Source organism: Manis pentadactyla, chromosome 7 (assembly GCF_030020395.1).
Source record: "Manis pentadactyla isolate mManPen7 chromosome 7, mManPen7.hap1, whole genome shotgun sequence".
NCBI classification, from domain to species: domain Eukaryota; kingdom Metazoa; phylum Chordata; class Mammalia; order Pholidota; family Manidae; genus Manis; species Manis pentadactyla.
In genome coordinates, this window is record NC_080025.1 from 126,703,163 (window position 1) to 126,728,475 (window position 25,313).

At 57.7% G+C, this 25,313-nt stretch overlaps 1 protein-coding gene across 5 annotated transcripts; it reads right to left on the bottom strand.

The window, feature by feature from the left end:
• On the bottom strand, positions 1 to 22,379 carry KCP (kielin cysteine rich BMP regulator). 5 transcript variants are annotated; one of them, XM_057504749.1, is made up of 38 exons: positions 21,810 to 22,357; positions 19,658 to 19,803; positions 18,893 to 19,082; positions 18,757 to 18,783; positions 17,752 to 17,834; positions 17,434 to 17,527; positions 16,501 to 16,589; positions 14,260 to 14,353; positions 14,051 to 14,130; positions 13,881 to 13,974; positions 13,435 to 13,520; positions 13,280 to 13,361; positions 12,893 to 13,045; positions 12,698 to 12,804; positions 12,532 to 12,625; positions 11,821 to 11,994; positions 11,604 to 11,686; positions 11,361 to 11,454; positions 11,096 to 11,284; positions 10,640 to 10,810; positions 9,220 to 9,396; positions 8,497 to 8,582; positions 8,171 to 8,261; positions 7,960 to 8,042; positions 7,761 to 7,854; positions 6,373 to 6,455; positions 5,644 to 5,764; positions 4,653 to 4,732; positions 4,359 to 4,458; positions 3,772 to 3,860; positions 3,333 to 3,435; positions 3,104 to 3,246; positions 2,630 to 2,802; positions 2,439 to 2,550; positions 2,249 to 2,350; positions 1,324 to 1,488; positions 599 to 905; positions 1 to 442 (listed from the first exon to the last, which is right to left on the bottom strand). In XM_057504749.1, exons 1-38 carry the CDS (start codon positions 21,895 to 21,897, stop codon positions 174 to 176), a joined length of 4,596 nt encoding a protein of 1,531 aa, XP_057360732.1. In that variant the 5' UTR covers positions 21,898 to 22,357; the 3' UTR covers positions 1 to 173. The 5 variants fall into 5 exon arrangements, 4 of the variants coding, with proteins under 4 accessions (XP_057360732.1, XP_057360731.1, XP_057360733.1 ...); XM_057504748.1 differs by having other exon boundaries at positions 19,637 to 19,803; XM_057504750.1 differs by lacking the exon at positions 18,757 to 18,783 and having other exon boundaries at positions 19,637 to 19,803.
• Between the last annotated feature and the right edge of the window lie 2,934 nt (positions 22,380 to 25,313).

A 25,313-nucleotide genomic window follows, 5' to 3' on the forward strand; every position in this document is an offset into this window, starting at 1 on the left:
TCACAGCAGGCCCCAAGTTTACTGCTTCTGACTGAACACAGCTAGGTCTTTGTGGGACACAGGTCCAGGCCCCCAGTGCCCAGGTGGGGCAGTCTCTCCACAGCTCTAGCCAGGGTGGGAGCTGTTCTCCAAAGGGTGGCTTGTGGCCTGATGTGTCCCAGTGTTGTCCTGGCTCAGGGTGCCCCCTGGGGCTCCTGGCTGGGGCTGGGCACAGCACTCGGTGGCTGGTCGCCAGTGAGTTGGACTGGAGGACAGGCCTCTGGTGCAATGCAGTGGGCCTCGTGCTCTACCAGACCTGCAGGGCACTGGCAGCCGGGAATGCAGGGCCTCAGGCAGTGGGCTGCCAGCTCCCCCAGGGGGACATGCTGGTTGAAGCAGGTGCGGGGACAGGGCGGGCCACACTCATCAAACACGAAGCCACGGTCCAGGGGGCAGCCCAGCACTGCAGGCGGAGTGGAAGGCAGGGTCACAGGGACACCCCCGGCAGCATTCCAGTGCCCATGCTCACCCTTGCAGCCCTCCCTGTGTCTTCCCTACCTAGACCTGAGCCCTCTGTGCCACCCCCTTTCTCAGCCCTCACTGGGCATTGTCCCCTCACCACAGAAAGTGGGGCCCCGCCAAGCAGGGGTCACCCCTGCCTGGCGACAGTGGCTGGCGTAGGCTTCTAGGGCATCACAGAGGCAGGTGTCAGCTGAGGAGCCGGGGCCACAAGCACATAGGTCATACACACAGGCGGCAAAGAAGGGCTCTGGTGGCACCACAGCATGGCAGCGGCTGAACGGGGAGGACTTGAGCACCCCACACCGGGTATTAGCCTCCCGCCTGGCACGGTAACCTGCTGCCCGGCACGGATCCACCTCGAGGCCCTGGGAACAGGGCTGACCAGGTCCCTGCCCCTCTGGGACCTAGGTGAGGAGAGTGTCCCCAGTGAGACAGCATCTTTGTGGGCTATGTTCTTCAGAACAGTTTCCAAGTATTTTGTTTAAGCTTCAAAAACCTTCCCTCAAGAACAGCAAAGGAAGCATCAGCTACTTTATCCTCAGCCTCCTCTTACAGAAGAACAAAGCGAAGCCCAGAGCAGGTAAGTAACTTGTCCATGGTCACATAGCCAGTGAGTGGCAAGGCAGGGCTTGGGATTCAGATGATGACTCTTTCAACGGGCCAGCCTGCCTCCCCCGGAACCATGACAGCTGGAAGCCCCCAAACCACCCTGAAGCCCCAAATACCAACCTGTGTCCATCCCCCCCTTTCCATTCAGAGGGTTGCTCTGAGACTCATGCCCAACTGTGCCCCCCCAAGGCATCCAGCTCCTGTGCTGCTCACCTGCCAGCTATTCCCAAACGCAGCCTCAGTGGGCAGGAGCAGCCCCTCTGGGCCCCGGAGATCATCCTGGGCAAAGCCATTGAAGTTCCCGCAGAGCCCGCAGACCTGGCCCCGGTAGGAGCCTGGCACTCTCACCTCCACCTGGGACCGTCCATCCCACAGCACCTGTGTGGAGAGGCTGGGACTGGGGAGTTGGGAAGGGTAGGGACCCCAAGACACCCACTGTCCAGCCCCGTGCCCTAGGTCAGCATGCTGCATGCTGCAGAGGAGAACAGGCGGCTGGAGACTCCCTGTGGAAGGGAGGCTGCCTTGTGGTGAAAGCCAAGTGGACACCTGCTGCGTGAGCCCTGGGGCAGATACAGACGTGCAGAGCTGCCCACGGCTCTGGCAGGAGGGCACCTTCTGCGGTCCCTGAACTGGGCCCCCAGGGGAAATGCAACCCACTTCCAGAGATTCACTTTCTCGTGGGCCTTAGGGCCTTACAGAGGACAAAGCAGAGTGCAGATCAGAAGTGTAGACAAGCCTTATTTTATGAATTTACAAACTGTGCTTCTTGCTGGAAACAGGGAGTGATTTACTGTTTGACATGGGAGTTGGGAGGAATCTCAGAAACCACGTGGGAGACCTTGACATCCCCTCAACCCATCCCCCATTTTGCAGATGAGAAAACTGAGCCCTAGAGAGGGTTGGTATGGCCTAAGAGCTCCAGTGTGTTGGTAGCCCAACCAAGATTGGAAACGTTGCTCAGAACTTTCACTGCACCCAAGGTTTCTGACCGTGGTTCCTCTCCTCCCCTCAGAATCCAGAGCTCTCATCTCCTGGGCCTCCTCTGACCCACTTAGCTGGTATCTCCAACTCCCTCCACAGATTCAGAAGCCTGAACAGGGCCAAGGCTCCCACACACCCCCTCACCCTGGTACGGCACCTGGAGCCCTGGCTGGGCGTGCAGGATCACTGTGCGTCCCTGCAGCTCCACATACAGCAGGGGCTCCTGCAGGAAGGGTAAGGCCACAGGGCGCCGGTCCACCTGGAGAAGGGGGTAGGAAGTAGGAGCGACTTCCGGACCCAGCAGTGGACAGCGCGGGATCAACGTTCCAGCTCCTCGCTCTGCTCACCGTGACCGCCCCGCCTTGCAGTAGCTGCACCGCCAAGTCTCCCAGCAACACCGTCACCTCCTGGGTCCAGGCCACGCCCCTCCTGCCCCGGTCATCGTTGGTCACGTGCACGCTGCGGTGTAGTGGCCCAGGTGTAGTGGTCAGCAGGGACAGGTGTAGAGAGTTAGGGAGAACGGGAGGGGGTTGCGCACCTGAAGTCCCCTCCATGGCAGTCCTTGGCCAGCACATAGATGCAGCTGCCCTGGAAGTGCAGCAGGCGGCCATCGAAGGTGCGGTAATGGGGGTCTCCGAAGGCCATGCAGGAAGCCGGCCGGTGCAGGCAGCGGGGGCAGCAGCTGCCGGGTCTTAGGAAGGGGGCCTCGGCCTGGCCTCAGCCCCAGACACCATTAGATTATAGCCCTACCCACCGTGCCCTATGCAGAGCCTCCCGAAGGATCGAGGATCGCCCGGGAGTCTCCGGGGGCCTCCGACTCAGGCGCCCAGGCTCACTGTGAGCAGGCTCAGCGCACCACCTCGTGGCCACACTGGGAACTGCAGGACCCCGGTCCACTAAACCGCTCCGCCTCGGAGCTGTCCCAGCCCAGCCTCCTCTCTCCCGCCTGGTCGCACTTGGATGGCGGTGCCACGCGCCCACTTACCCCACCGCCCTAGACCGAGGCACTCACGGGGCCACAGGAGAGCGGCGGGCAGCGCTGGCTCTGGCAGCGCACGGTGCCAGCCACGCAAGAGCAACTGGTGCAAGCATCCACGGCCCACCGCTCCCCAGAGGCCACTGCCCGGCCCTGGTGTGTACACGACTGGGCAGGGGCTAAGGGAACAGGAGAGTGGCAGGGTCAGCTGCCTGTCCCTTACACTGGGTCTCGCTCACCCCTCCCCCATCATCCTGGCCCGCACCTTGGCATCTTTCACAGCAGTTGCCAGCCTCTCGCACCTTTGCCCAGCCGTAGGGACAGGAGAGGGCCTGGCACTCCTCCTGGTGACACTCCACGTGGCCCCCCTGAAGACAAACGTCTTTGCTCTAGGGACTTCCTGCAGGGCCTGGGGTCCCGGGCCTCACACATCTGGGGGCCTCCTGGGTCACGGACAGAGGCAGCAGCCCCTTCTCTCTCGGACACTGACGCACAAGGAAACCCGCTTCATGTTCAAGCGGGGGATGAAATCCAGCCCTCAGCTCCTTGCTGCAGCTCAGGGGCCTATGCCCGTGCTCACCCAGAGGGGGCACCTTTTCCTCATTACCGCAAACACTCGGTATTCTCTGGTCCAGTGTCCTGAGGCTCCTCCCTTTATCCATTTACAAGGTTCTCCACCCCCTACCCTCCCACCTCCAGCTCACATGGCAGGTGCAAGTAATGCAGCTGTTGTTGGAGTCCCGCCAGCTTGCTCCGTCTGCCACTCTCCGGCCCTCCGCCTCCACCACACATTCTGAGGAGGAAGGAACAGGGATGGGGAGCACTTTTCAACTGCACCCATCCTCCCTAGAGCTCACCCTGAAGGTCCATAGCAGGGGACTGCCCCCACCCCATTCCATTAGCACCGTGATGGTGTTGATTTCTTCAACCAGTGTTCAGGTGAGCTACTAGATGGCAGGCCCCGCATCAGTGCGAGCGATGTCTAAAGAGCCCCGGAAGCTTCCTCTGGGCTGCCAGTTCAACAGTGCAATGCCCTGCTAGTGGCCCTGGGCTTCCTGAGCCCACTGACAAGACTCAGGCTAGGCCTTGAGAATCCAGACTTCATTCCCTGCTTCCCTTTGCCTTGCGGGTCTCTTCTCCACCCCAGTAACCAGCCTTTGATGTGTACAAAAGAATGAAGCCTGCATTCAGAGTGCAGACCCCCGGCTGCCCACTTGGCTCATGGATGTCCACCCTCCTGTCTCCCTCCTGGGCTTATGCTCTGAGGATGCAGGTCAAGGCTGGCACGTACCCAGGCACATGGGGCAGCAGCTCCCAGGGGGGGTATGGTGCTCTGACAGGGGACAGCTGAGCTCAGGACAGGCCCGGTGAATACAGAGCCAAGTCCGGTCCTGTGGAAGGGTGTGTGAACGCCATAGGTAGAGAACAGCAGGGAGGGGGCAGGGTATAGTGGGGAGTAGGGCCTAGGCCAGGGGTGACATTTGGGACAAGTGAGTGACTGAGGAGCCAAGAGCTGCTGTAGGAGAGGAATCGCAGTCACAGCGGCAGAGGAGGAAGGAGAGGGAGCCCAAGGTAGGGCGCTTACCTGGCACCGACAGGTGTGGCAGGGGTCGGGCGGGGCCAGCTCAGCCCCCAGCAGGCCCTGTGCGCAGTCACTCAGTGTCTCTGTGGAGACAAGAAGGCAGCGGAGGAGGGGGAGGGGGGGGGCCAGAGGGTGAAAGCCCACCTCACCCCACTTACCCACTGGGCCCCAGACATCTTGGGCCCGGGGCACACCCATAGCTCCAGCACCTTGACTCCAGGAGGATAAATCCTCTTTCCTTTTTGGTTTAGCAAAGAAAAGTTTGGTTATTTTAAAAAGAACTCTGCTAGGCTACAAGGTGTGGGGGTGCTTGGAAACAGACGGTGTTCCTTCCTCAGGCTGAGATGGCTAAGGACCGCCAGGCTGCCTGGCCCGTCCCTCCTCCACTTCCTTTCATACCGTCTGGCTAGAAGAGCTCGAGGACGCACAAAGACCCAGAGAGGCATGCCACGTTCTAATCCGGGTGCCTGTGTATTTGGGGAAGATTGATCAACCTCTCTGAACCTTATTTTTTTCATCTGTAAAAAGGGAGTAATACCTCCCTCACTGGGTAAGTGGGAGAAGTCAATGATACTATTGAAAGCACCAAATACAGTGCATGACATGCAGTAGGTGCTTAATAAATGTTAGTCCTCCTCTCTTTCCCGGAAGCACATCCTAGCAAATGTTGTTAAGAATAGCTCTCCCCACTCTTTAGCCTCTGTAGTCTACACATCACTGCCCTCAAGAAGCCGGCACAGGTCCCACACGCAGCGCCACCTGCTGGGCAAGACGCTCCACAAAATGCAGAGTCAAGGGATTCTCTTGACAGCTTCCCCAGCTCCTGCTGGGGCCCTGCAGGCCTTACCCACCCGGCATGGGCTTCCAGAACAGTCCACTGGACCCGGGAAAGGGCTGGGGCTAGGGCTGCAGAGGAGAGATGGCTGGCTCTTCCACTGTCACTCTGGGAGTGGCAGCCCTCCCCTCTTATCTACCCCCATATCTGGGGACTTACGGGCACAGGTCGGGCAGCAGTGCTGGGGCCCAGGGGGCAGGAGCTGGCTGGTGGGGCAGTTCACGAGGCTGGGACACTGCCTCCGGTGACAGCGAAGGCTGGGAGGCCCCTCAGGCTGCAGCTACAATGAGAATGAGTGAGCAGGGCCATGGAAGGCTTCCTGACCATGGAAGCCAAGAGTCTCCCTCTTCGCCTGGACTCCAGGCCCCTCCATCTGCCTGCTGCACCTCCTCCAGGATGTACCTCGGGCAGGTAAGACTGAATGCCTCCCTAGACTTGCTCCTCGCCTCATGCCCTAATCTCTGGAAACGATGTCCCTTTCTTTTTCCAGTCTCTTGGGCCTGAATCTTTGTGTGACCCTTGACCCTCCTATCCTCTCCCATGCCATCCTCCTTCCCTTCACTGCCCAATCTCCTGACATATGATGTCAGTCACCAGCTCAACACCCTTCCATTACTCACCATTACCTTTCAAACGGCGTTTCCCCAGTATGGCTCCCAAACACTTCTCAGGTGTCTCACCCACCTCCTACACACACACCCTATACTGCCGCCAGGGGGGTCTGCCCACTGCCCCCCACCCGGCACCTGTGCCCTGTGTCTAACACCTGGCACAGCGTAACCCCCAACCCCGCCGTCCTCCTGGCCCCAGGGAACACTCCTATCTCTGACCCCCACGGTGCCTGCTCCCCACAGGTTGCCTGCTCCACAGTGACACCCCCTCACCTACCTCACAGATGCACACTTCACAGGGGTCTGCCCCAGGCTGGAAGCTCTGCCCTGGCTCATACTTTCGACCCTTGTGCTCACAGTCTTGGGGGGTGGGGTAAGAGCAGAACAGGACCAGGGAGCCTTTAGTTTGGCAGCAGTGCCGGCGGGGTGGGGTGGGGGTCTCTCCTCTCAACCCCCAAGCACAAGGGATTGAGGTGTGTGCAAGAATTGGGGCCACTTCTCCTGTTCAGCCCATTTCTGCCGCCCAGCCCAGTACAAAGGTAGGGAGATGGTGACCAGGCTTTGCCTCCCTACTTCCCCTGCCCCTGCACCAGGTTTCCAGGTTCCTTGGTTCCCAGGTTACTGGAGCATCGAGGGTAGCAGTCCCTGGGCTCCTGGTGGGGCTGGGCGCAGGAGCTGATGCATTGGATGCAGGCACAGGTGACAACACCCTCATGACAGCCCCTGACCCTCCACCCTGGGTGGTCAGCAGGGCATGTGTGTGCCTGGAGGGGGGCTTGCAGAGATGGTAGGAAGGTGGCCTGGGGCAGAACTCCTGCCCGTGGTGGAGAGGAAAGGACTGGACCAGGGTCAGAACCCCTGGGTTCTTATCTTGTTCTGTGTCTGCTTGTTTTCTAGGCCAAGTGCCAGACGGCAGGCACTATTCATTGTGGCCCAGCACTGGCAGCAGCACCTGGCATGTAGCAGGCATGTAATACATGCACGTGGAATGAATGAAAGTCTCTATCCTTAACCATGTGCCCAAGGGAACTTAATCTCTCCAAGCCTCAGTCTTCTCATATGTTAAATGGGGATTTCATCTGTCCTGCCTTCCTCAGGGGCAAGTAAGATAACACTGTGCTGGCTCTGTGGAAGCTACACCAGTGCAGTGGCGCATGGGGCAGGGGGCAGCAGGCAGGTTACGAAAGGCTCATATTCTAGAGCCAGATGGACTCAGTGCAAATCTGGCTCACCACCTACTAGCTGAGTGACTGCAGGCAAGTTGTGTTACCTCTCTGTACCTTGGTTTTCTCACCTATAAAATAGGAATAACAATAGTACCTATCTGATGAGATCATTGTATGGATCACATGAGATGAAGCATTAGCTCAGAGTCTGGCATGTTGTATGTGCCCAGTAAATGTTAAGTATCATTATTATTATTATGAATGGAGTGTTATTAAAAGGAAGAGGGGAGCTTGGACAGTGAGATTGTCTGGGAAGGTGGGAGGCAGGGAGAGGTTGGAAGAGCTGAGGGTGAGCAAGGGTGAGAGTTCAAGAGCTGAGGTGTGAGAGGGCAGGTGGGTGGGCAGGCAGGTGGGAAGGCTGGGAGGAGAGAGGTGGGGCAGATGAGTGAGCATCGGGCCCAGGGGCAGGAGCCAGGGGGCAGCCCCAGACTGGGCGTACCTCTGCAGCGAGGGCAGCAGCTTCCCTGCTCTGTGACCTGCTGTGTGCAGGGCAGGGGTGGGCACCGCAGCCGCATGCAGCTGATCTGGCCAGCCTGCAGGAGAGGCAGCATCAGTGACTTGCCCCCTTAGGCCAGGTACTCCAGAGGCACCATGGCCCAGCCCCTGTCCCAGGCTCCTCTGCCCACTCCCTACCATACCTGACAGCGACACCGCTCACAGCTGCCTGGAGGCCCCTCCAACTCCTCCCCGTCCTGGTGCTCCCGGCCCTGGGAGATGCAGCCTGTAGGCAACACATTTCCTGGCTGGGGGCTGTGCCACCTTGCCCTGTCCAGCCTCAGGCCTGGCAGAAAGGGAGGGAGGAGAGGTAGGGATGGGCACGGGGGCTGGGGCACATGGAGGGCAGCTCACTGTGGCAAACAGGGCAGAAGCAGGGTCCTGGAGAGGGGTGGGGGCAGAGGACTGGAGGACATGGCTTCTTCTGGCAGTGCATGGACCCTTCCTGGGGAAGAGAGGTCAACTGCCACTTCCTGACTCCTGTGTCATCGCAACCTCAAAGCAGGCTACACGCTGCCTCATGGCAGGTGCCCTCACTGGGCCTGCCAGGCCCAAGCCACCTCCCTGGCCCAGGAGACCTGAATCTAGTGCTGTCCCACTAGAGGGTTCCCTGTGAGAACCTGGGTGGAGGAGACAGCCCCTCCCTGGCCTGAGAGAAAGGTCAAGGGATGAAAGGTTACCTGGCAGGTGCAGAGGGAGCAGGTGGGATCAAGCGGGTCAGGAAGGGTCTCTCCAGGGGCAGCAGCGACCCCGTGATAGAGGCATCCTGGCAGAGTGGGGTATGTGGTAGAGGAGGTGCCATCAACGGAGCCCTCCACTGACACACACACTCATGCACGCACACACATGCCCAGCTGGGATCTCCGCCAAAGCTTAGGGAGAGAGAATATGGCCTGGAGTGGCTGAGCAGGTGAGGGGTGGGAGGAAGGAACTTCAAGGGGACTGCAGGTGTGAGGTTTGCATGCATGAAGGAATGAGGCCTGGAGGGGGCATGGAGACTGCTGTCTGTGGGGCCCCTGTGGGGCACTCCGGAAACAAAGGCAAGACACCGGCTGGGCTGGGGAGGGTGGGCTAAGGAAGCCAGGTGGGAAGGTGCCCCTCATAACTGGTGACTCAAGGGCAGTGGAGCACTGAACGGGTTTGAGTCTGATGACCCGGTATTTTAGGAAGGCAGCAAAACAATTTAAGACCAGGAAGGTCTAGAAGCACAGGACCAGTTACTTGGTGAAACCATCAGTCTGAGGTGGCAGCAGGGACAGAGAGGAGAGCATGGATGTGGTATGAGGAGTCTGAGGAAAATGCAGGGTGGGTTCGCTGTGCAGCTGTCTTGGGGTGGGGGTGACAGTGACTCTAGGCCTCTGGGAGCGCCAGCAGGGGCAGTGGAAGGGCGGGTGACGGCCTACCCTGGCAGGTTGGGCAGCAGTGCCCAGGCAGGGTGAGCGGGTGGCTGCAGCCCAGAGGCTCACAGGGCCGGCGGCCACAGGTCACGAAGCCTCTGAGGCAGGCACACAGGTTGCAGGGCTCTCGGGGATCCAGGAACTCCTGGCTGCTCAGGTAGGACTCCCCTAGATACTCACAGCCTTTGAGAGAGGACAGGGAGAGGCAGGGGGAGGGCAGAGGGGTGAGAGGGGAGCAGAGCTGGGGCCTGGCCTCAGTCCAGGGCCTCGAAGACCCAGCAACTGGCATGGGAGGGCTCAGTCCTTTGCCGGTGGGCAAAGGAATCTCAGGGGTGGTCGGCCAGCAGAAGGGCAAACTTTCACCCCTTCAGCCTGCAGTCTATAGGGCAAGACCCACATGGGATCTGTCCCTCAGGTTAAATATTCAGCAGGCCACCGCCCTGCCAGACTACACCAATTTTCCCAACCTGGGGGAGCCAGAATAGCCTGAGATGACTTGGGTGGTGCGGAATGAAGACACCCCATTTCCAGGGCTCTTTCCAGCCCTCTGATGAATCAGGGCTGGAGAAGGGGCCCTGGGGTGGGCAGCCTGTCCTTAGCAGCTCTCTGACACTTACTGACCTCCTATTTAAAAACGAGGGGGGGCTTTGGGTAATTATGATGTGTCAGTGTGGGCTCATCAGTTATAACCAACGTGCCACTGAGGTGGGGGATGTTGATAATGGGGGAGGCTATACACGAGCGGGGGCAGCGGATATGAGAGCATTCTCTGCACCTTCCTCTCAATTTTGCTGTGAACCTAAATCTGCTCTAAAAAAATTAAGTCTTTAAAGAAAAAGAGGGTGAGTCAGGCTCAAACCCTTGGCAGGCAAAATTATCTGAGTTGAATTTAATATTGTATTTTTAATTGTATTAATTTTTATGGTAATCTTCTATTCCTGGAAAATCTAACTTTCCATTTACAGTATGATATAAAGACTTCTAAATAAATTTAAATCAAAAAGTGAGTTAATTTGAAGAAAAATAGTAAGTTAAAAAAGTTAGGGGTTAGGTAGCAAAAGTTGCTAGGGTGGTTGGTATAAGACCAAAGACAGGGAATTGGGTCTTGTTCAACCCTCTTGTTTAGAGGGGTTGAAATTAGGCTCAGAGTTACACTTAAAAATGGTTAAGATAGTACATTTTATGTTATGTGTATCTTACAAAAATACACATTTTTAAAAAGTATTTTTTAATTGAAAAAAAAAAAAGATTAGGCCTAGAGAGGTTGTGAAACTTATCCCAGGTCACACAGCTGAATAGCATAAGCAGCAGGAGAAAATCCAAGTTTTAGTCCAGTGCTTTTTTCTTATTGTAATAAATATTCTGGACCCACTGAAGGGCCGTATAGAACGACGCCGCCCAGCCCTCCCAGCCCTCTAACCCTCACCATCACAGGCAGGACAGCAGTCACCCCTGGCAGGGAAAGGGCACTGCGCAGCGGCACAGGTCCTGGGCTCGCAGCTGACGCTGCCCTGCCAGCAGAGGCAGATGTGGCACGAGGCAGTGGGTGAAGGGAAGCGCTCCCCGCTGGCAAACTCCTTCCCCTGGTACAGGCAGCCTAGAGGGCAGGCCATGCCGACAGGGGAGGGGTGGGAGGGCATGGTGGCTGTTGGCCAGACCCACAGCTGTCCCTCCACATTCTTAGTGAGAACCCCGACTGGGGAGGGGCAGGCTTGGAGGAAGGGGGATACCTGGGTGGTGCCACCCCTGGGGCTGGAGGAAGGGGGACATGGAGTAAGAGGGGCACCAGGGAGGGTGAGGTCCCAGGGTGGAGCTGGAGGAAGCAGGTGGCAGGGTGGCGAGTGTGCTGCCTAAGTTGACAGGGGCACCGTCAAGGTGTTACCGTCACAGGAGGGGCAGCAGGGCCCCTGGCGCGGGTGGGCACAGGGCACAGGTGGGCAGGGCAGCCGCTGGCAGGACACAGAACCATGGAGGCAGAGGCAACGGTGGCAGGGGTTGTTGGGTGCAGAGAAATGCTCCTGGTGCCGGGCAGGGACCGCGCTCCCGGGCCTCGGGCAGCTGGAGAAGGCGGCTGCAGCAGGAGAGCGCGGGTCAGGGCATCCAGGGAGAGGCTGCGGAGGGGCGGTCCGGCGGGGTGCGGCTCCTACCGGGACACTGCAGGCAGCACTTTCCTGGCAGCTGGACTGGCTCTGGACAGGGCGGCGGTGGGCAGCGGCGAGCCAGGCACTGCACGTTGCCGCTCTGCGACAGACAGGTGGACCACGACAGGCCCCATTAGTGGTGGGAGGCCCCGCTCCTTCCCACCCCTGTCTTGGTGGGCCTCTCCTGGCCTCCTGAAGTCCTGCCCCTTTTCCCCGGGACTCCTCCTCCGCCTCAGGCAGCAGACTCACCAGACAGTGACACAGGCGGCAAGGGTCGGAGGGGTGGGGGAAGTCTGCTCCACTGGGGTACTCTTTCCCGCCAAAGGCACATCCTGGGGGAGGGAGCAGCTAGAGGCCTGGGAGGGCCCTGCGCCCCTCAGGGTATGCTGCCTCTCCAGCCCTAAATTCCCAAAGAGGGGGCCAAGCTATCCCAGAAGACCCCCCGGCCCCAGCCCATCCACCTCACCATTGCAGTCGTTCTGGCAGCAGGGACCAGGCAGCGGGTGGGCACAGGGGGCCCTGGGGCAGGCCCGAGGCTGGCAGTGGGCATGGCCTTCCTGACATTGGCACTCTTGGCAGGGGTCTCGGGGGTGAGAGAAGCTCTCACCGTCCACGAACACTTGTTTCTCCAGGATGCAGTCTGGTCATTGGGGGCAGGCAAGAGTGGGGGCACAGACTGTGCAAGTGCCACTTGGAAGCTGGCCCCGGGGAAGGAGTGGAGGAGGGGCATTGTGTATACAGGCATGGGTATCTCTCTGAGCACATACTTGTGTATGTGTGCATGCATTTGTGACACACACCCTAGCCCAGACTGCCCATGCAGGCAGGGGTGAGGCCACACAGCATTCCGGTCCCTAGGTCCCACATAGCAAACAGACCCAATTGTTTGTTGCATGAACCTGTGTTATACAGGTAGACACAAAAATTTATCTGAGTAGGGGGGTGGGTACTAGAAGAGGAAATAAAGAATGAGAGGGAAGAGTGGTGTAGTAATACGAAGGGATAAATCTCTGCTCTCCCTCCCACCCATACCCTGTGAATTCCAGAGAGTTCTAAGCTGTGTCAGACTGAAAACAATGCAGAAGATTGTTGCTTTCTAAGGTGTCTGTTGGACCCATGGGGCCCTGGGAGAGCAGGGTCTAGGGCCCCCAGCCAGACAGGGGCAGTAAGCACATACCTGGGCACCTGGGGCAGCACTGGCCAGGGCCACTCTGGGGCCTGGCACAGGTTGTGGGAGGGCAGTCGACCAGGACACACCTCACAGTCCCATCCTAGGAGCAGGGGAGAGGATGGTGAGGGTGGGCCCGGGGGGTGCCCAGCAGGGCAGCAGCCTGATGAGGTACCTTGCAGCGGCAGGTGTGGCAAGGGCTGTCTGCATCTGTGAAGTTCTGCCCATTGGCGTACACTTGGCCGTGGTAGGTGCAGCTATCACAGCCGGGGCAGCAGGCACCTGTGTGGGGCAGGTGGCCAGAGCCCAGCTGACCAGGGTAGGCTGGACAGCGCAGGGGAAGAAAGCTGGGTCAGGGTGGGGCACTCACCAGGGGGCTGGGTAGGGTGCTGGCAGGGGACTGGGGAGCAGAGTACAGCCCCGCACACGGGCACCCCATCTTGACAGGAGCAGGCTGTGCAGGGCCGACCATCAGGCTCCCACTGGACGCCCTCTGCAAACTCCTCTCCATCGAGTGTGCAGGCTTCAGGAAAGGGGGCTGTCACCATGCAGCCCAGACACCTCCACCCGTCCCTGACCTCCCAGACCACAGGACCCTGCCCAGGACCCTGGCTTTGCCATCGCCATGACAGCATCTGAACACACACTGGAATGGCTGGTGGGCTCCCCTACTGTGAAGGAAACACCCCTTCACATGCAGTCACTGGAACAGCGCCCCTTCGTGGCAGTATCTTCCCCTCTCCCTCCACACACACACCTGGGCAGAGCCGGGGGCCAGAGTCAGGCAGGGAGCAGGGGGCAACCGGGCACTCCTGCTCCTCACAGGAGACATCGCCAGCCTAGGAAGGAAGCTGGGTGAAGGGCCCCCAAAGAATGAGACAGAGCTGGGGTGTGGGAAGGTGGGCTGGCTACCTGGCAGGAGCAGAGAATGCAGCGGCCACCCTCCTGGAGTCTGAAGGTCTCCTTGCTCTGATACTGGTGTCCCTGGAACTCACATCCTGGACAGGAGGACCAGGGATAGGGCTGGAAGCTGATTGGATAGCCTCATGCCACCTTGAGGCAACCCCCCAAACATGGTGAGGATAGCCACTGTGTCCTCTAGGAGGCCCTGCCAGCCTCCCCAGCCTCCGGAGGGAGGGCCCCACCATGGTACCCAGTTTGCCATGAGAAGGTTAGGTGAGAACACGCCCGTCACCCATGGTGATAGGAGCTTGGGTTTATCAAGGATTTCTCCTGTGCTATACATAATTCAAGAGGGCTCCCCATAGGTCCAAGGGAAGCAAACCCCACCCTTGCACCCGGAGCCTCTCTTGGGCCAGTGCTTGCCCCTGTCCTGGTGACTCGAGTCCCCCACTCACCATCACAGCCTGGGCAGCACTGCCCAGGGATCCTGCCGGGGTGCCTGCAGGGTGCAGGTGGGCAGGGTGGAGGTTTACACTGGACACTCCCGTTCTGCCAACAGGGCCTGGTCAGCATGCAAGAGGCAGGCCTGGCAACCAGCTCCTCCCTGCCAGGCAGCCACACTCACAGCGCAGTGGCAGTGCAAACAGGGGTCCTTGGAGCCCATGGATTCCCCGCTGTGGTACTCCCGCCCATTTAGGAAACAGCCTATTGGGAAAAGGATGCCTTAGACCTTCTTTAGGGGTCCCCCACTGCCCATGTCCTGGCCTTCATGGGAGACCCGACCTGAGCAGACCATACTCTCTGAGCCCCTCCGGGCTCCACCCTCTGACTCACCATCACACACAGGGCAGCAGGTGCCTGGGAGGGGCCGGGCAGGGTATGGGCACAGGCTGGTGCATTCTCGCTGGCGGCACTGGATGTGGCCCTCCTGGGACGGGGCAGAGTGGGCAGGACAAGGGGCCATCAGAGCTCAGCCAATTAACAGAAACAGTTTTGAGTCCAGCTATCCACTTATTAGATATTGTTATGACTTAAACTGTGATCTCCCAAAATTCCAAGGTGAAGTCCTAACCCCTATTACCTTGGTGTGACTGTATTTGAAAATAGGGTCATTGCAGATGTAATCAGTTAAGTTGAAATAAGGTCATCCTGGAGTGGGGTGGCCCCCAATTCAATGAACAGTGTCCTTATAAAAGGGAAATTTGGACACACACACACACACACACACACACACACAGGGAGGGCAACTTGTAAAGGGAGAAGGCCAGTGACATCAACAGTTGCCAGGAAGCTACCAGAAGCTTGAGGAGAAGCCTGGGGCAGATCCTCCCTCACAGCCCTCTGAAAGGATCAACCCTTGCTGACACCCTGATCTTGGACTTCTAGCCTCTAGATGGGACAGTAGTTGTTTAAGCCACTCTGTGGTAGTCTGTTATGGCAGCCCCAGGAAACTAATGCAGATGTATGACCTAGCATGCTCCTGAAGTGCTCTGTGACCCAGTTTGCCCATACAGAGGGAAAGGCAGTCATAGTCCTGTCCTCATAGCCTTGTATTGGGAATGAAATGAGATAAGGTGTCTGGCGTGGCTTCCAGCTCTGGAAGCTGGCAGTTAAACAGTAGTTGCTACTATTCCCCATGGCCTTTCCCAGACAAACCCCAGCCCCTGAGTTCACACCTGCATCTGGACTCACTACCTCCAGCCTCCTAAGTGTCTAGGCAGCCAGTGACTCTTCTCACAACTTGGGTGTGTGTGTGTGTGTCAGTGTGAACAAGCAGGGGAAGCACATGGCTGCAAAGGGCTTGGGTGCCCCCACGGCCTTCACGGTGGAGTCCTCAGTCCTTGGCAGGCTGTCAGGCAGCAGTGTGGTTCTGGCTTCAGCACCCACGAAACGTTCCTCCTCAGGATGCACCCTGCCTGGACATTAGGCCTCCATGTGCCCACCTCCCGGAGGCTTTGCCCTGACCGTTTCCTACACTTGGTGTTTCAGTCCCTGTGGGCGGCTGTAATACCCCATAGATTGGGTGCCTTATAAACAACAGACATTTATTTCTCACAGTTCTGGAGGCTGGAAAGGCCAAGATCAAGGTGCCGGCAGACTCTGTGTCTGGTGAGGACCCGCTTCCCGGCTCCTAGACAGCTGTCTTCTCCCGGAGGAGTTCTCACCGCTGATGAGAGGAGCTAGCTCTCTGGGGCTCCTTCTATAAGGTCGCCAATCTTACAAATTCAGGAGAGCTCCGCCCTCGTAACCTAACCACCTCCCAAAGGCCCCACATCTAAATACCACCACTTGGGTGAGGATTTCAACATATGAATTGGGGGTTGGGGGGACACAAACATTCAGTCTATAGCACCTTGAGTGTCTTTTCCCATTTCTCCCTGTTCAAATCCTACCCATCCTTTAAAACCTACGCAAATACCCTTTCCATGAAGACATTACAGATCTGTGCTGCCCAATAGAAATATACTGCAAGTCACATGTTACTTTAAATTCTCTAGTAGACAAATTTCAAAAAGGAGATGAAATGTAATCTTAATATATTCCACTCATCCCAGTGTATCTAAAAGATGATTTCAACACGTAATCAACATAAAGTATTAATGAGGTAGTCTACATTCCTCTTTTGTACTAAGTCTTTGAAATCTGGTGTGCATTTCACATTTAGAGCCTGTCTCAAACAGATGGCCTCATTCTGAGGGCTCAGGGCCAAACGCAGGAGGGGCTGCAATGGGACAGATCTGTTCTGGATGCATCAAGTCAGTCTCCCTCCCTGGAGCTCAGCCACAGGGCACACACCCTGCCCTGCTCCAGCCCACCCGTCCCTGCCCCACCTTGGAGCCTGTAAGCTCCTTGAGTTTGATTTACAAACCTATGTGGCACATCTCCTGTGCTCAGAGCTGGGCATACAGAGGAGCGCGGTCCTGTCCCCACCCTCACAGCGCTGAGGATCAGGCCCACTCCATCTCCATCCCCCCCTGTGCCTCTGGGATGTGCTCAGTGGAATGAAGGAATGAACACAGTGGGCCTGTGGGCAGGACGTGGCTGGGGGGAGCACAGGAGTAGATCAGGGCTCACCAGGCACTGGCAGATCCGGCAGGGGTCCCCAGGTGCGGTCCACTCTTGGCCATGCTCCCAGCGAGAGCCGCCTTCTGTGCAGCCTGAGACTGGGGGCGAGAGGGACCGAGGGGAGGCCTGGTGGGAGCCGGCCTGGACCGCGGCTTCAACCGGCCCCACGCCCACCTGCTTGCCCCCAGAGGGCTCTCTCCAAAGCCCAGCCCAGGCCAGGCCACTGTCTAGGTTCCTCCGGGGCTCCCAGTGCCTTTGGCAATGTAAGGTCCAAGCTCCTCAGCCTGCCCTTCCAGGCCCTCTGGGACCCAGCATGACCATGTCCACCCACCAACTCTCTCCAGCCCCTCTTTATCTCTCACTCTCAGTTTTGGCCCTTTGTGCCTGCTTGTACCTTCCCGCCTCACACTGAGTGTCAGTCCCAGGCCTTTGTTTAAGCTGCCCTCTCTACCTGGAATGCCCTCTGCTTTATTCTGCCCTTCACCTAGCTAACTGCTCTTTATCCTTGTTTGCTCAGGACACGTCTTTCCTTCCTGCGCGCAGGCTGGATTAGGTCTCCTTCCTCTGAGTTTTTGCAGTATCTGGGGCCTGCTCTAATCCTTCAGTGGTGTGCGACTCAGGGTCCCCTCTACTGCTCTGCCTTGAGGGTCTTATGTGCACAAAGCAGATAATAATAGTCAACATTGATTAAGGTATATATCATTATCCACACATTACAAATGGGGAACAGGAGGCATGGGGTATCTCCCTCAGAGGTGCACAGCCACAGCAAGGGATGGATTTGAGCCCAGACATTCCAGCTCCAGAGCAGGTTTGGTCAGGCACTGCTTTCCCACCGACCAAACCCCCAGGCCAGAGGCCAGCGGAGTGGGCCCTGGAGTTGAGGAAATGGTGTGACAACCCCGTCCTGGAGCTCCACCAGGGAAGGGTCTAGGCTCTTACCTCGGCAAGCTGGGCAGCAGTGCCCAGGCTTCAGGACTGATTCAGGGCAGGGGCGGGGTGGGCAGCTCATGGGCACACAGTGAACCAGGCTCTTCTGTAAAACCAACAGCTGTAAAACCTCTGGGTCTGGCTCCCAGGGAGGGCAGGGTGGGCAAGCATCGGGCACCCTTGCAGGGGTGGTGCCAGGGTCAGGGTGGCAAGTGGACCTCACTGGCAGCGGGTCTTGGAAGGCATGCTGAGGTGTGGCAGATGTGGCCCAGGGTGGGGCAGGGGGTGTCCAAGGAGGAGCAGGGCCTGGGCGAGGGTGTGGGTACTCACCAGGCAGGAGCACCAGAGACAAGGGTTGGAGCTGGACGGGAAGCTGGTCCCCTCCTCATACAGCTTCCCCTCATACTCACAGCCTGGGGAGGGTTACCAGGATGGCAGGCTGGTCAGCAAAGAGCAGGGTGAGTGGACATCACCCGAGGGGAGGCATGACCCAAGTAGTCCTGGACCCTCTGAGGCTAGGGGCGGGGAGGGGGCCGTGTGGTCACCTGGCCAGCAGACGGGGCAGCACTCCCCACATGGGGTGTAGCTCTCCAGGCAGCTGAGCTCTGAGCATGAGGGCCCCTGGCACTGCACGGTCCCTCCCTGCAGGGCAGACACTGAGCCTCCCTCCCTCTCCACTGCCCAGCTGAGTCACTCTGCTGGCCTTGCAGGCCTAGCAGGCTCAGGCATCAATGCCTGGGAAGGAGAAGCAGCCCTGTGTGGCCCCCAGACTGGGCCTGGCACTGCCAAGTTGGAGGTATGCCAAGCAGCAGAGAACATGGGTGGTGGCTGGGGCTGGGCTCTGAGTTCCCTTCCCGGCAAGTGCAGATGACACAGGGCTCTGGGTGCCACATGTCCCCAGCCCTGTGGCCTCCAGGGAAGTCTGCAAAAGCAGAGCCAGGCCCCAGGGGAGACTAGAGGACTGGGGTAAAATCACCACAAGGTGCCACATCAAAGGGGCAGCATTCAGGTGATAACATCTGAGATTTTACATTTTGTGTGTTTACTACACTTCCTAGCAGATGACAGTAAAGTGTCCAACTCTAACATAATCAGCAGATTTCCATTATTTTACAACAGGTGGAAGTGCTGAGGAAAGGGAGCCTTTTAAAATTATTTTGCCAAATTATCATATGGGTTAGCAGTGGCCCTAGGGCACTAGTGCCCCAGCTGTACGTGTGTGTGTGTCCCTTTACTTGGAGATCCATCCACTTCCAGGACCTCATTCCTCATCTCTGGCCAAGACTCCCAGGCTACATTTCCTGCCCTCACCAGTCTCCTGAACCCCTGACTCACCTTTTGCACTACCAGCTGAAATTCTTCCTGGAGTAGGGTGGCCAGACAAAATACAGGATGCTCAGTCAAATATGAATTCCAAGATAGACAACTCATACTTTTTTAGCATAAGTATGTTCCAACTATTTGCACTCACCACGGCGACAGGGCAGGCCGGGTTTGGGGCTGCAGCGTGCCGCCCTGTCCTGGCAGACACAGACTGTGCAGGCATCAAGCTCCCAACGAGCCCCCTCCGGCCATGCTCGCCCCAGCCCCCAGCACTGGAGAGAGGCTGGGAGACACTCACAGGATTCCAGTTGCCTCACCCTCACTTGCAGTTCCCTGTTCTGGGGGACAGAGGAGGGCAGGTAATAGGAGGTGCTAGCTCAGTGTCCCCCACCACATCCCACAGCTCTGTGGGGTATGAAGACTGCGGCAGAATGAGAAGGAAATCTGACAGTTCCAGAGAAGTGGGTCCCTCTGCATTCATCTGGCTCTGAAAGATGCCTCGAGAAAGTCACAGATCTCAGGGCCTGGGGTCTGCGCAGGCTCCCAGGGGAGCAGGGGCCCGCAGGCCCTTCCTTTGGAAGCAAGGGGATCCAATCCCCTCTCCACAACAGTAAAAGACCTTTATCCATCCAAAATCTTTCCTCATGATGCTTTATATATAGTAGGCGCTCCAAAATGTTTGCCCAATACATGGCAGAATATGAAAATCTGGATTGACATTTGTATGAAAGAACCAATGTTATAACAAGTGTTTAGATAAGAACCTTTCCATGTGTATTTAAAACAAACCTCTATTTTAAGGCCCCGGGGGCCCCCAAGTCCAGCCTTTCTTTCCTCCCCCTACACAAGGCCTGTCCGACCCGATCCACACCCAACTGGCCTCTGCTGGCACCTGCTCTCTGAGCTTCATCACCTCCGCCTCCAGCCTTCCCCACCGTTCCTCCAGGGGGTGCTCCTGCTCGTGGGGGGCCCCAGCAGGGGCTGAGGAGTGGGCTGGTGCCCGCTGCTGGTCGTCATGGATGTCAGCATGCCCAGGGGGGTCCCTGGGGAAGGCCCCACCTGAAAGGTGCAAGAATCCAGGGTGGGCCTAGGAGTGAGGGGCTAGCAAGGTTTCCTGGCTTCTGTCTTCCAAACCATGCAGGGGAGGAGGGTCACGCTGTGCCTCACCCCTGTCCACCTGCCTACCCCCAATCCAGGAAAGGAGGTATGGCCTGTGAGGGTGCAGGAGTGAAGGCCTGGAGGAGGAGGGAGCCCTGAGTGGACAGAAATGACCCAGCCTAGCCTCGTCAGGTGCAAACCCTCCCTGCAGGCTCCCTGACTCTGAAAGCTCCCCAGCCAGGGGAGTATGTCCAGGTCACCGTCTTCACTTGGGCCAGGGCAGTGGAGGGTCTGGAGGGAGACAAAGAGGAGGAGGGACAGTGGAGGGTCTTTCTCAGGGAGACAACTCATTAGTGAGGTGGGGCCTCAGGTGGCTGAAAGGCGTTATAACAGACACAAGTCCTGTGGGGCTGGGGAACAATGCCACCCACTGCCCATTCCCTGCCACCACCAACTGGGGTTTGGACATTCTAGTCCAAAACTTCAGCTGTCTTCTTTCTGCCAAACCTGCTGTGGCCTGAATTTCTGGGCTTGGTTGACTCCATCCCCACCCCTCAGAAATCTGGGTTCAGCTTCCTGCTCCTGTGCCACCCCTCAGTCTCTGGTCTCACCCAGTTGTGCCCAGCCCACACCCCTCTCCCCTCTCCCTCTGTCTCCACTCAGAAGGCTGGTCACAGCTGCCCCCTGCCTCCACTTGCTCCCCTTCTCTGGCACACGTTTCTGAACCACACATCTGAAGGTTCCCAAGTGTCACCTTTACAAATGCCACCCATCTTTTCAGCCTGCCCTCCTACCCACCATATCCAGGGTTCTAATGATAGGGAAAAACTTACAAGGACAGCAATCTAGTCCAGGTGGCTCCCTTCTGCTTCTCAGCAAAAACAACAGAACCCTCCCTTAATTCCCGCTCTGCCAGGCACTCACCACCCAAGCTCACTCCCCCTTGTGTGCTTGCTGTGCATGTAGAAGTGTTGCACATAAGGAAGCAGAAAGATATATATCGCTCCCTTTGCCTTTGTTTGGGGCTCAGACCTTGGGAGATTACTCCCCTCTGAGCCCGCCGGTGTAAAATAAAATCTCAACACTCCAAGACCTCTGAGAGCTGCTTGGTTCTTCCATCAGAGATCCAGTCAAGGTTTTTCAGTTTTTTTGCGTAACACTAACACCCCAACAGGTGCGTGCACCTGAACCCCTTGTGCAGGTTCCCAGCTCCCTCCCTTGCCAGGGTAACCTGTCACCCAGACAGCAGTGTCCTGCTACGGCTCCTGTATCTAGGTTCCTTTCCAGCCCAGTGACAGGTGGCCAAGGATGGGGTCTTAGCATCTTAAACTCTCCATCCCAGCTTGACACCCCGCTCCCCCATGGTTCCTCCTCTAAGGCCACTCCTCCAGGTTATCATAAGAAGGCACAATAAGGGAGTCAGGGAGAAGCTGGGGGTACTCTGGGACCCTCAGCAAAGACAGGGCCCGTCTCCTGCCTGGAGACCTGCACAAATTGCTCCTGATTATTGGGCAAAGCCTGATCCTCCCGTGGAACCGTCCTCAGCCCCCCTCTCCTCAGCCCACGCCTCTTTTCCTGCCCGCCCCGCCTAGGGCAAGGCCAGACACAAAGACAGAGTCAGTTCCAACAGCGGGCCTCCCTTCCGCCTCCTTTTCCCCTGCTCTCAAGATAAATAATTAACCTCAGACTCCCAGAATTCACGGCAACCGTCTCCCCCAACCGCTGCCTGCAGGAATTCCTCCGGAGGCCACAGCAGGAAGCCCCCTCCCTCTCCTGGACCCCGGGCCTTATCCTCCGTGCTGCGCCCGCGGTGCTGGCTCCTCCGCCGACGGGGAGGACTGCTGCTGGCCTGGAGGCGCATGCACCCCGAGGCAGCCCACGGAGGCCCCAGCTTGTTCCTGCAGACTGGACTGAGCAAGAGGTGGGGTCCGGCCCGGCTGCCCCCAAGCCTTCCAAGCCCGACTTACCCCCGCCTATTCCTGGGGCCAGAGCCAGGCTCACCAAGGTGGTGAGCTGCAGGACGAGGGGCGGCGGAGCTGCCGGGGACCCCGCCATGCTCGCTCCGCCTCGCTGTCTGTGGTCGTGGCTCCGCAGGCGCTGGGGGAGGCGGGGTGGGGACACACCAGGCTGCCTCCCTCCCAGTCTTTGTTCAGGGAGGGCTTCTGGCGTCTGTCATCTCGCTGGGTGGTGCCTGCCTCCCCGATGGATACCTCAACCCCTGAGCCCCAGTCCCGCCTCAGAAGGGCAGCAGCCCCGCAGGAAGCTGGGAAGGGGTGGGCATGAGGTCTGCATACCAGCTCGGGGAGACTCGGAAAATAAACACAAGTTCATGGCTCTCAGCCTCTGGGGCAGCGGGTCTCCCTGCCTCCTTGGGTTACTACACCGTGCTGGGGTTCCCAGCTCAGCGCCTTCCCTTTCTTGCCTGTTTATAGGAGAACTAGACTGAACAGGGTTCAAATCTCTGCTCAGCCAATTCCAGGGGCCATTACATAGACCCCCAACTGGGCTTCAGTCTCTGTTTGTGAACTGGGGATAGTAATGCCTACTTGCAGTGAGGATGAAGTGAGATTATATAGGTAAAGAATTTCCAGTAGTGGTTGGCCCATGCTGAATCCTCAATAAACAACAGGTGCTGCCTCAGTCTCTGAAATGAAGGACTTCCAGAATCCTCCTCCTTTCTCTACTGGACTCTACTGAGCCCCCCCCACCCCCCGCAATCTACCCCAGTGGCCCCAGGCTTGCCCCCAAATGCCAAAGTTTCCCTTCGCTAGCTGGTCCCAGCCCATTTGCCAGTTCCTGAGCTCTGGCCTTGGGGGTGAGCCTGGGCAGGGGGGCAGGGCTGGGCCCTGGGCTTAGCAGGCAGAGAGGGCCCAGGGGAGGAAGGAAGGAAGGTTGGCCACGTGGGCCCGAAAGGCTGGGAAACTCCTCAGTGCAGCTGGAAAGCCGGGGGAGGTGGGGATGGGCCCCAAGCTCACAGCAAAGAGACACTGAAGGTGCAGCCCCGAGACCTGCTGGAGCAGCTTCCCTCCCTGCCAGAAGGGCCAGCAAATCAGAGGCCACCCCTCCCCCCAGCCCAGGCAGGGACTAAAGGTCCCGTGCCCACTCTCCGTGCACCTCCAAAGAGGACAGCATCTCTCCCTAGGAGGGTGGACCCCTAATAGGGCCTGAGCTCTTGGCAGCAGGGGGAGGGGAGGCTGTGAGCCAGGGCAGAGGGCTGGCCTCCACTGGCCTGGAGCTAGGCTCACAGGAGCAGAGGAGAGCCAGGGCTGGCCAGCCCGAAAAGAAACAAGGAAGCGGCGACTCTCTTCCTACCAGGGCTAAGGAAAATGGTGCACGTCCCCCGGGAGCCTGAGGGGAGGAGCGCTAAGAGCAGGAGCCAGGGCAGATCCTGGATCCGATGACCCTTCCTGCTGGGGACCTCCGGCAAGTCATTTAACTTGCAGTGGCTAGTTTTTCTCAGCTGTGATGTGTAGCTCTAATAGAACCCACCTCATAGAATATTTATAAAGGTGAAGTGAATTAATGACTGAAAAGATCACTCAGCACATTCTTTATCAGCAGCAGAAGGTAGAGAAGCTTCTGGAAAACTCACTCTATGACATAAAAAGCCAGGACTGTGAGGAAAGGGTATTATTTGGAGAGGCATTTGAGATCCACTGTGATCACTGTGAGCCTCTTTTGTGCCAGACATCAAGGCAGATATGGGGATATAGTGTGAATGAAATATTGTCCTGCCCAGAATGCCCCATGTGGGCCAAGGGAAGGGGGAACGGGATTCCTGGCAGAAGGCGGGGCATGAACATAGGACAGTAGATGCACACACGTCAGGCTCAGAATAAAGGGCTCATATTTCTCTGCTAGACTAGTGGAACCATGTGCAACCATCCTGACCAAAACCCAGCCCTTTCTTGAGAAAAGAAACATTCTGGTCAGCAAAGAAGGAATAACTAGGGCCCAGGCTTGAGTCCTTACTTGGTAGGATGGATGGCTGCACATCTTGGTGTGTGGGACCCAGGGGGGGCATGGGCACAGCGGGGTGTATTGCTGTCTTGCCAATGGATTTCAGCCCCGGGCAAGTGCACTATGGATTCAGTGTGACCAAAGAAATGACAGAACGTTCCTGGGGTGAAAGGGTTATACCCAACTTTATTTCCACAGTGGCAGGTCAATCACTAAAATCCCGTTCACTCAGAGCGAGTCTGCACGCAGCAAGCCATTCTCTGCCTCTGGGCCTCTGTCCTCGGTGCTGCCACCAGCCCAGCCTCTGCTCTCCTGCAGCTGTGCCACCGCGTTGCCCAGAGCACTGGGCGGAGCTCTTTATATAGAGTCCATAGCAATGTACTGCCCACACGTGTGTAGTGAGCTAGCCAACCAGGGCCAGGTGAGAATCCCAACCACTGGAACCTTCATTTTATCCACAGTTGCTGTGTAGGGCAACAGAAGGGCTCCAGGCTTTAGAGTTGGTGAGTTCTGAGCTCAGTTCCTGCTCGGAGCTGTCTGCTCCCCCTTTCTCCCACCCCCACTCATTCTCCTCCCTAGGGGCCCAGCAGGCTGCATCACTCTGGCTTTCATGCCCTCTGGTTTCCTGTTGTGTCAGCCAGTGAGAGGCACAGGCAGGGCCTGGAGGGCAGGGGAGGAGAGTGGCTGGGGCATCTCTCTCCTCCTCCTGCTCCCACAGGCTCCCTGGTAACACTGCTCCTGCCCTTTGTCCCCTCAGCCCATGTCCAGTGGGGAGACATGTTGGTAATCCCTTGTCTTCCACATTCCCTGTCGGATTCTGTTCCCCATGTCTACAGATCTGTAAAGTTCTCTTTAGCTAAGTCCTATTGAGGAGAATTCTGTTCTCTCCTGGGTATTTAGCCAATGTTAACCTGCGCACTTAGTCCATTGAGTTACTCTGCCTCCCTGAGCCACAATCTTTCATCTGTGAAATGAAGTAATCACCCTTACTGTAGGTAGGAGAGTCCAAAGAGGGGATGACTTTGGAATGTGTGCCTGACACATATGTGGGAAGACACCCAACGTAAATTTCTTCCCGTTCCTTACCTACTTGCGGTTGTGCCATCAAATAGCAGCAGTTCGGTTTTCTCTCTGGATTTGGTAGCTGGAAATAAAGTTTGCTGTGAGGAGGGCATAGTAAATGATTAAGGCTTTGTGCTCCATTTGATATCTTTGAAATCACAGCAGTTGTGACAGATGAAATAAGATGCTGCAAAGCTATCACTATGCCTGCACCAGGCCCTCTCCTCACTATCCACGCCCACCCCAATGCAACCAATGGTAAGTTCTCCCGCACCCGTCATCTGGTTCACACAAGCACATGCAAGCGTGTGAGCACCATGTGGCTTCATTTGGAGATGGTATTTTGGAATAGGCTGTGCAGGATCCCAGCCCCCATCGCCACCCCTATCCCCATCCCATGCCAACTTGTCCCTGAGTCAACTCTCTCAATGACTCCCTCTCAAGCCCCC

Coding starts and splice junctions, on each gene's coding strand:
- KCP (XM_057504748.1), bottom strand. CDS start 21,897: ATGGCGGGGTCCCCGGCAGCTCCGCCGCCCCTCGTCCTGCAGCTCACC. Junction 11,995..12,531: donor GTGCTGCCCCAGGTGCCCAG/GTATGTGCTTAC, acceptor CCCAATGACCAG/ACTGCATCCTGGAGAAACAA. Junction 906..1,323: donor CGTTTGGGAATAGCTGGCAG/GTGAGCAGCACA, acceptor CTCCTCACCTAG/GTCCCAGAGGGGCAGGGACC.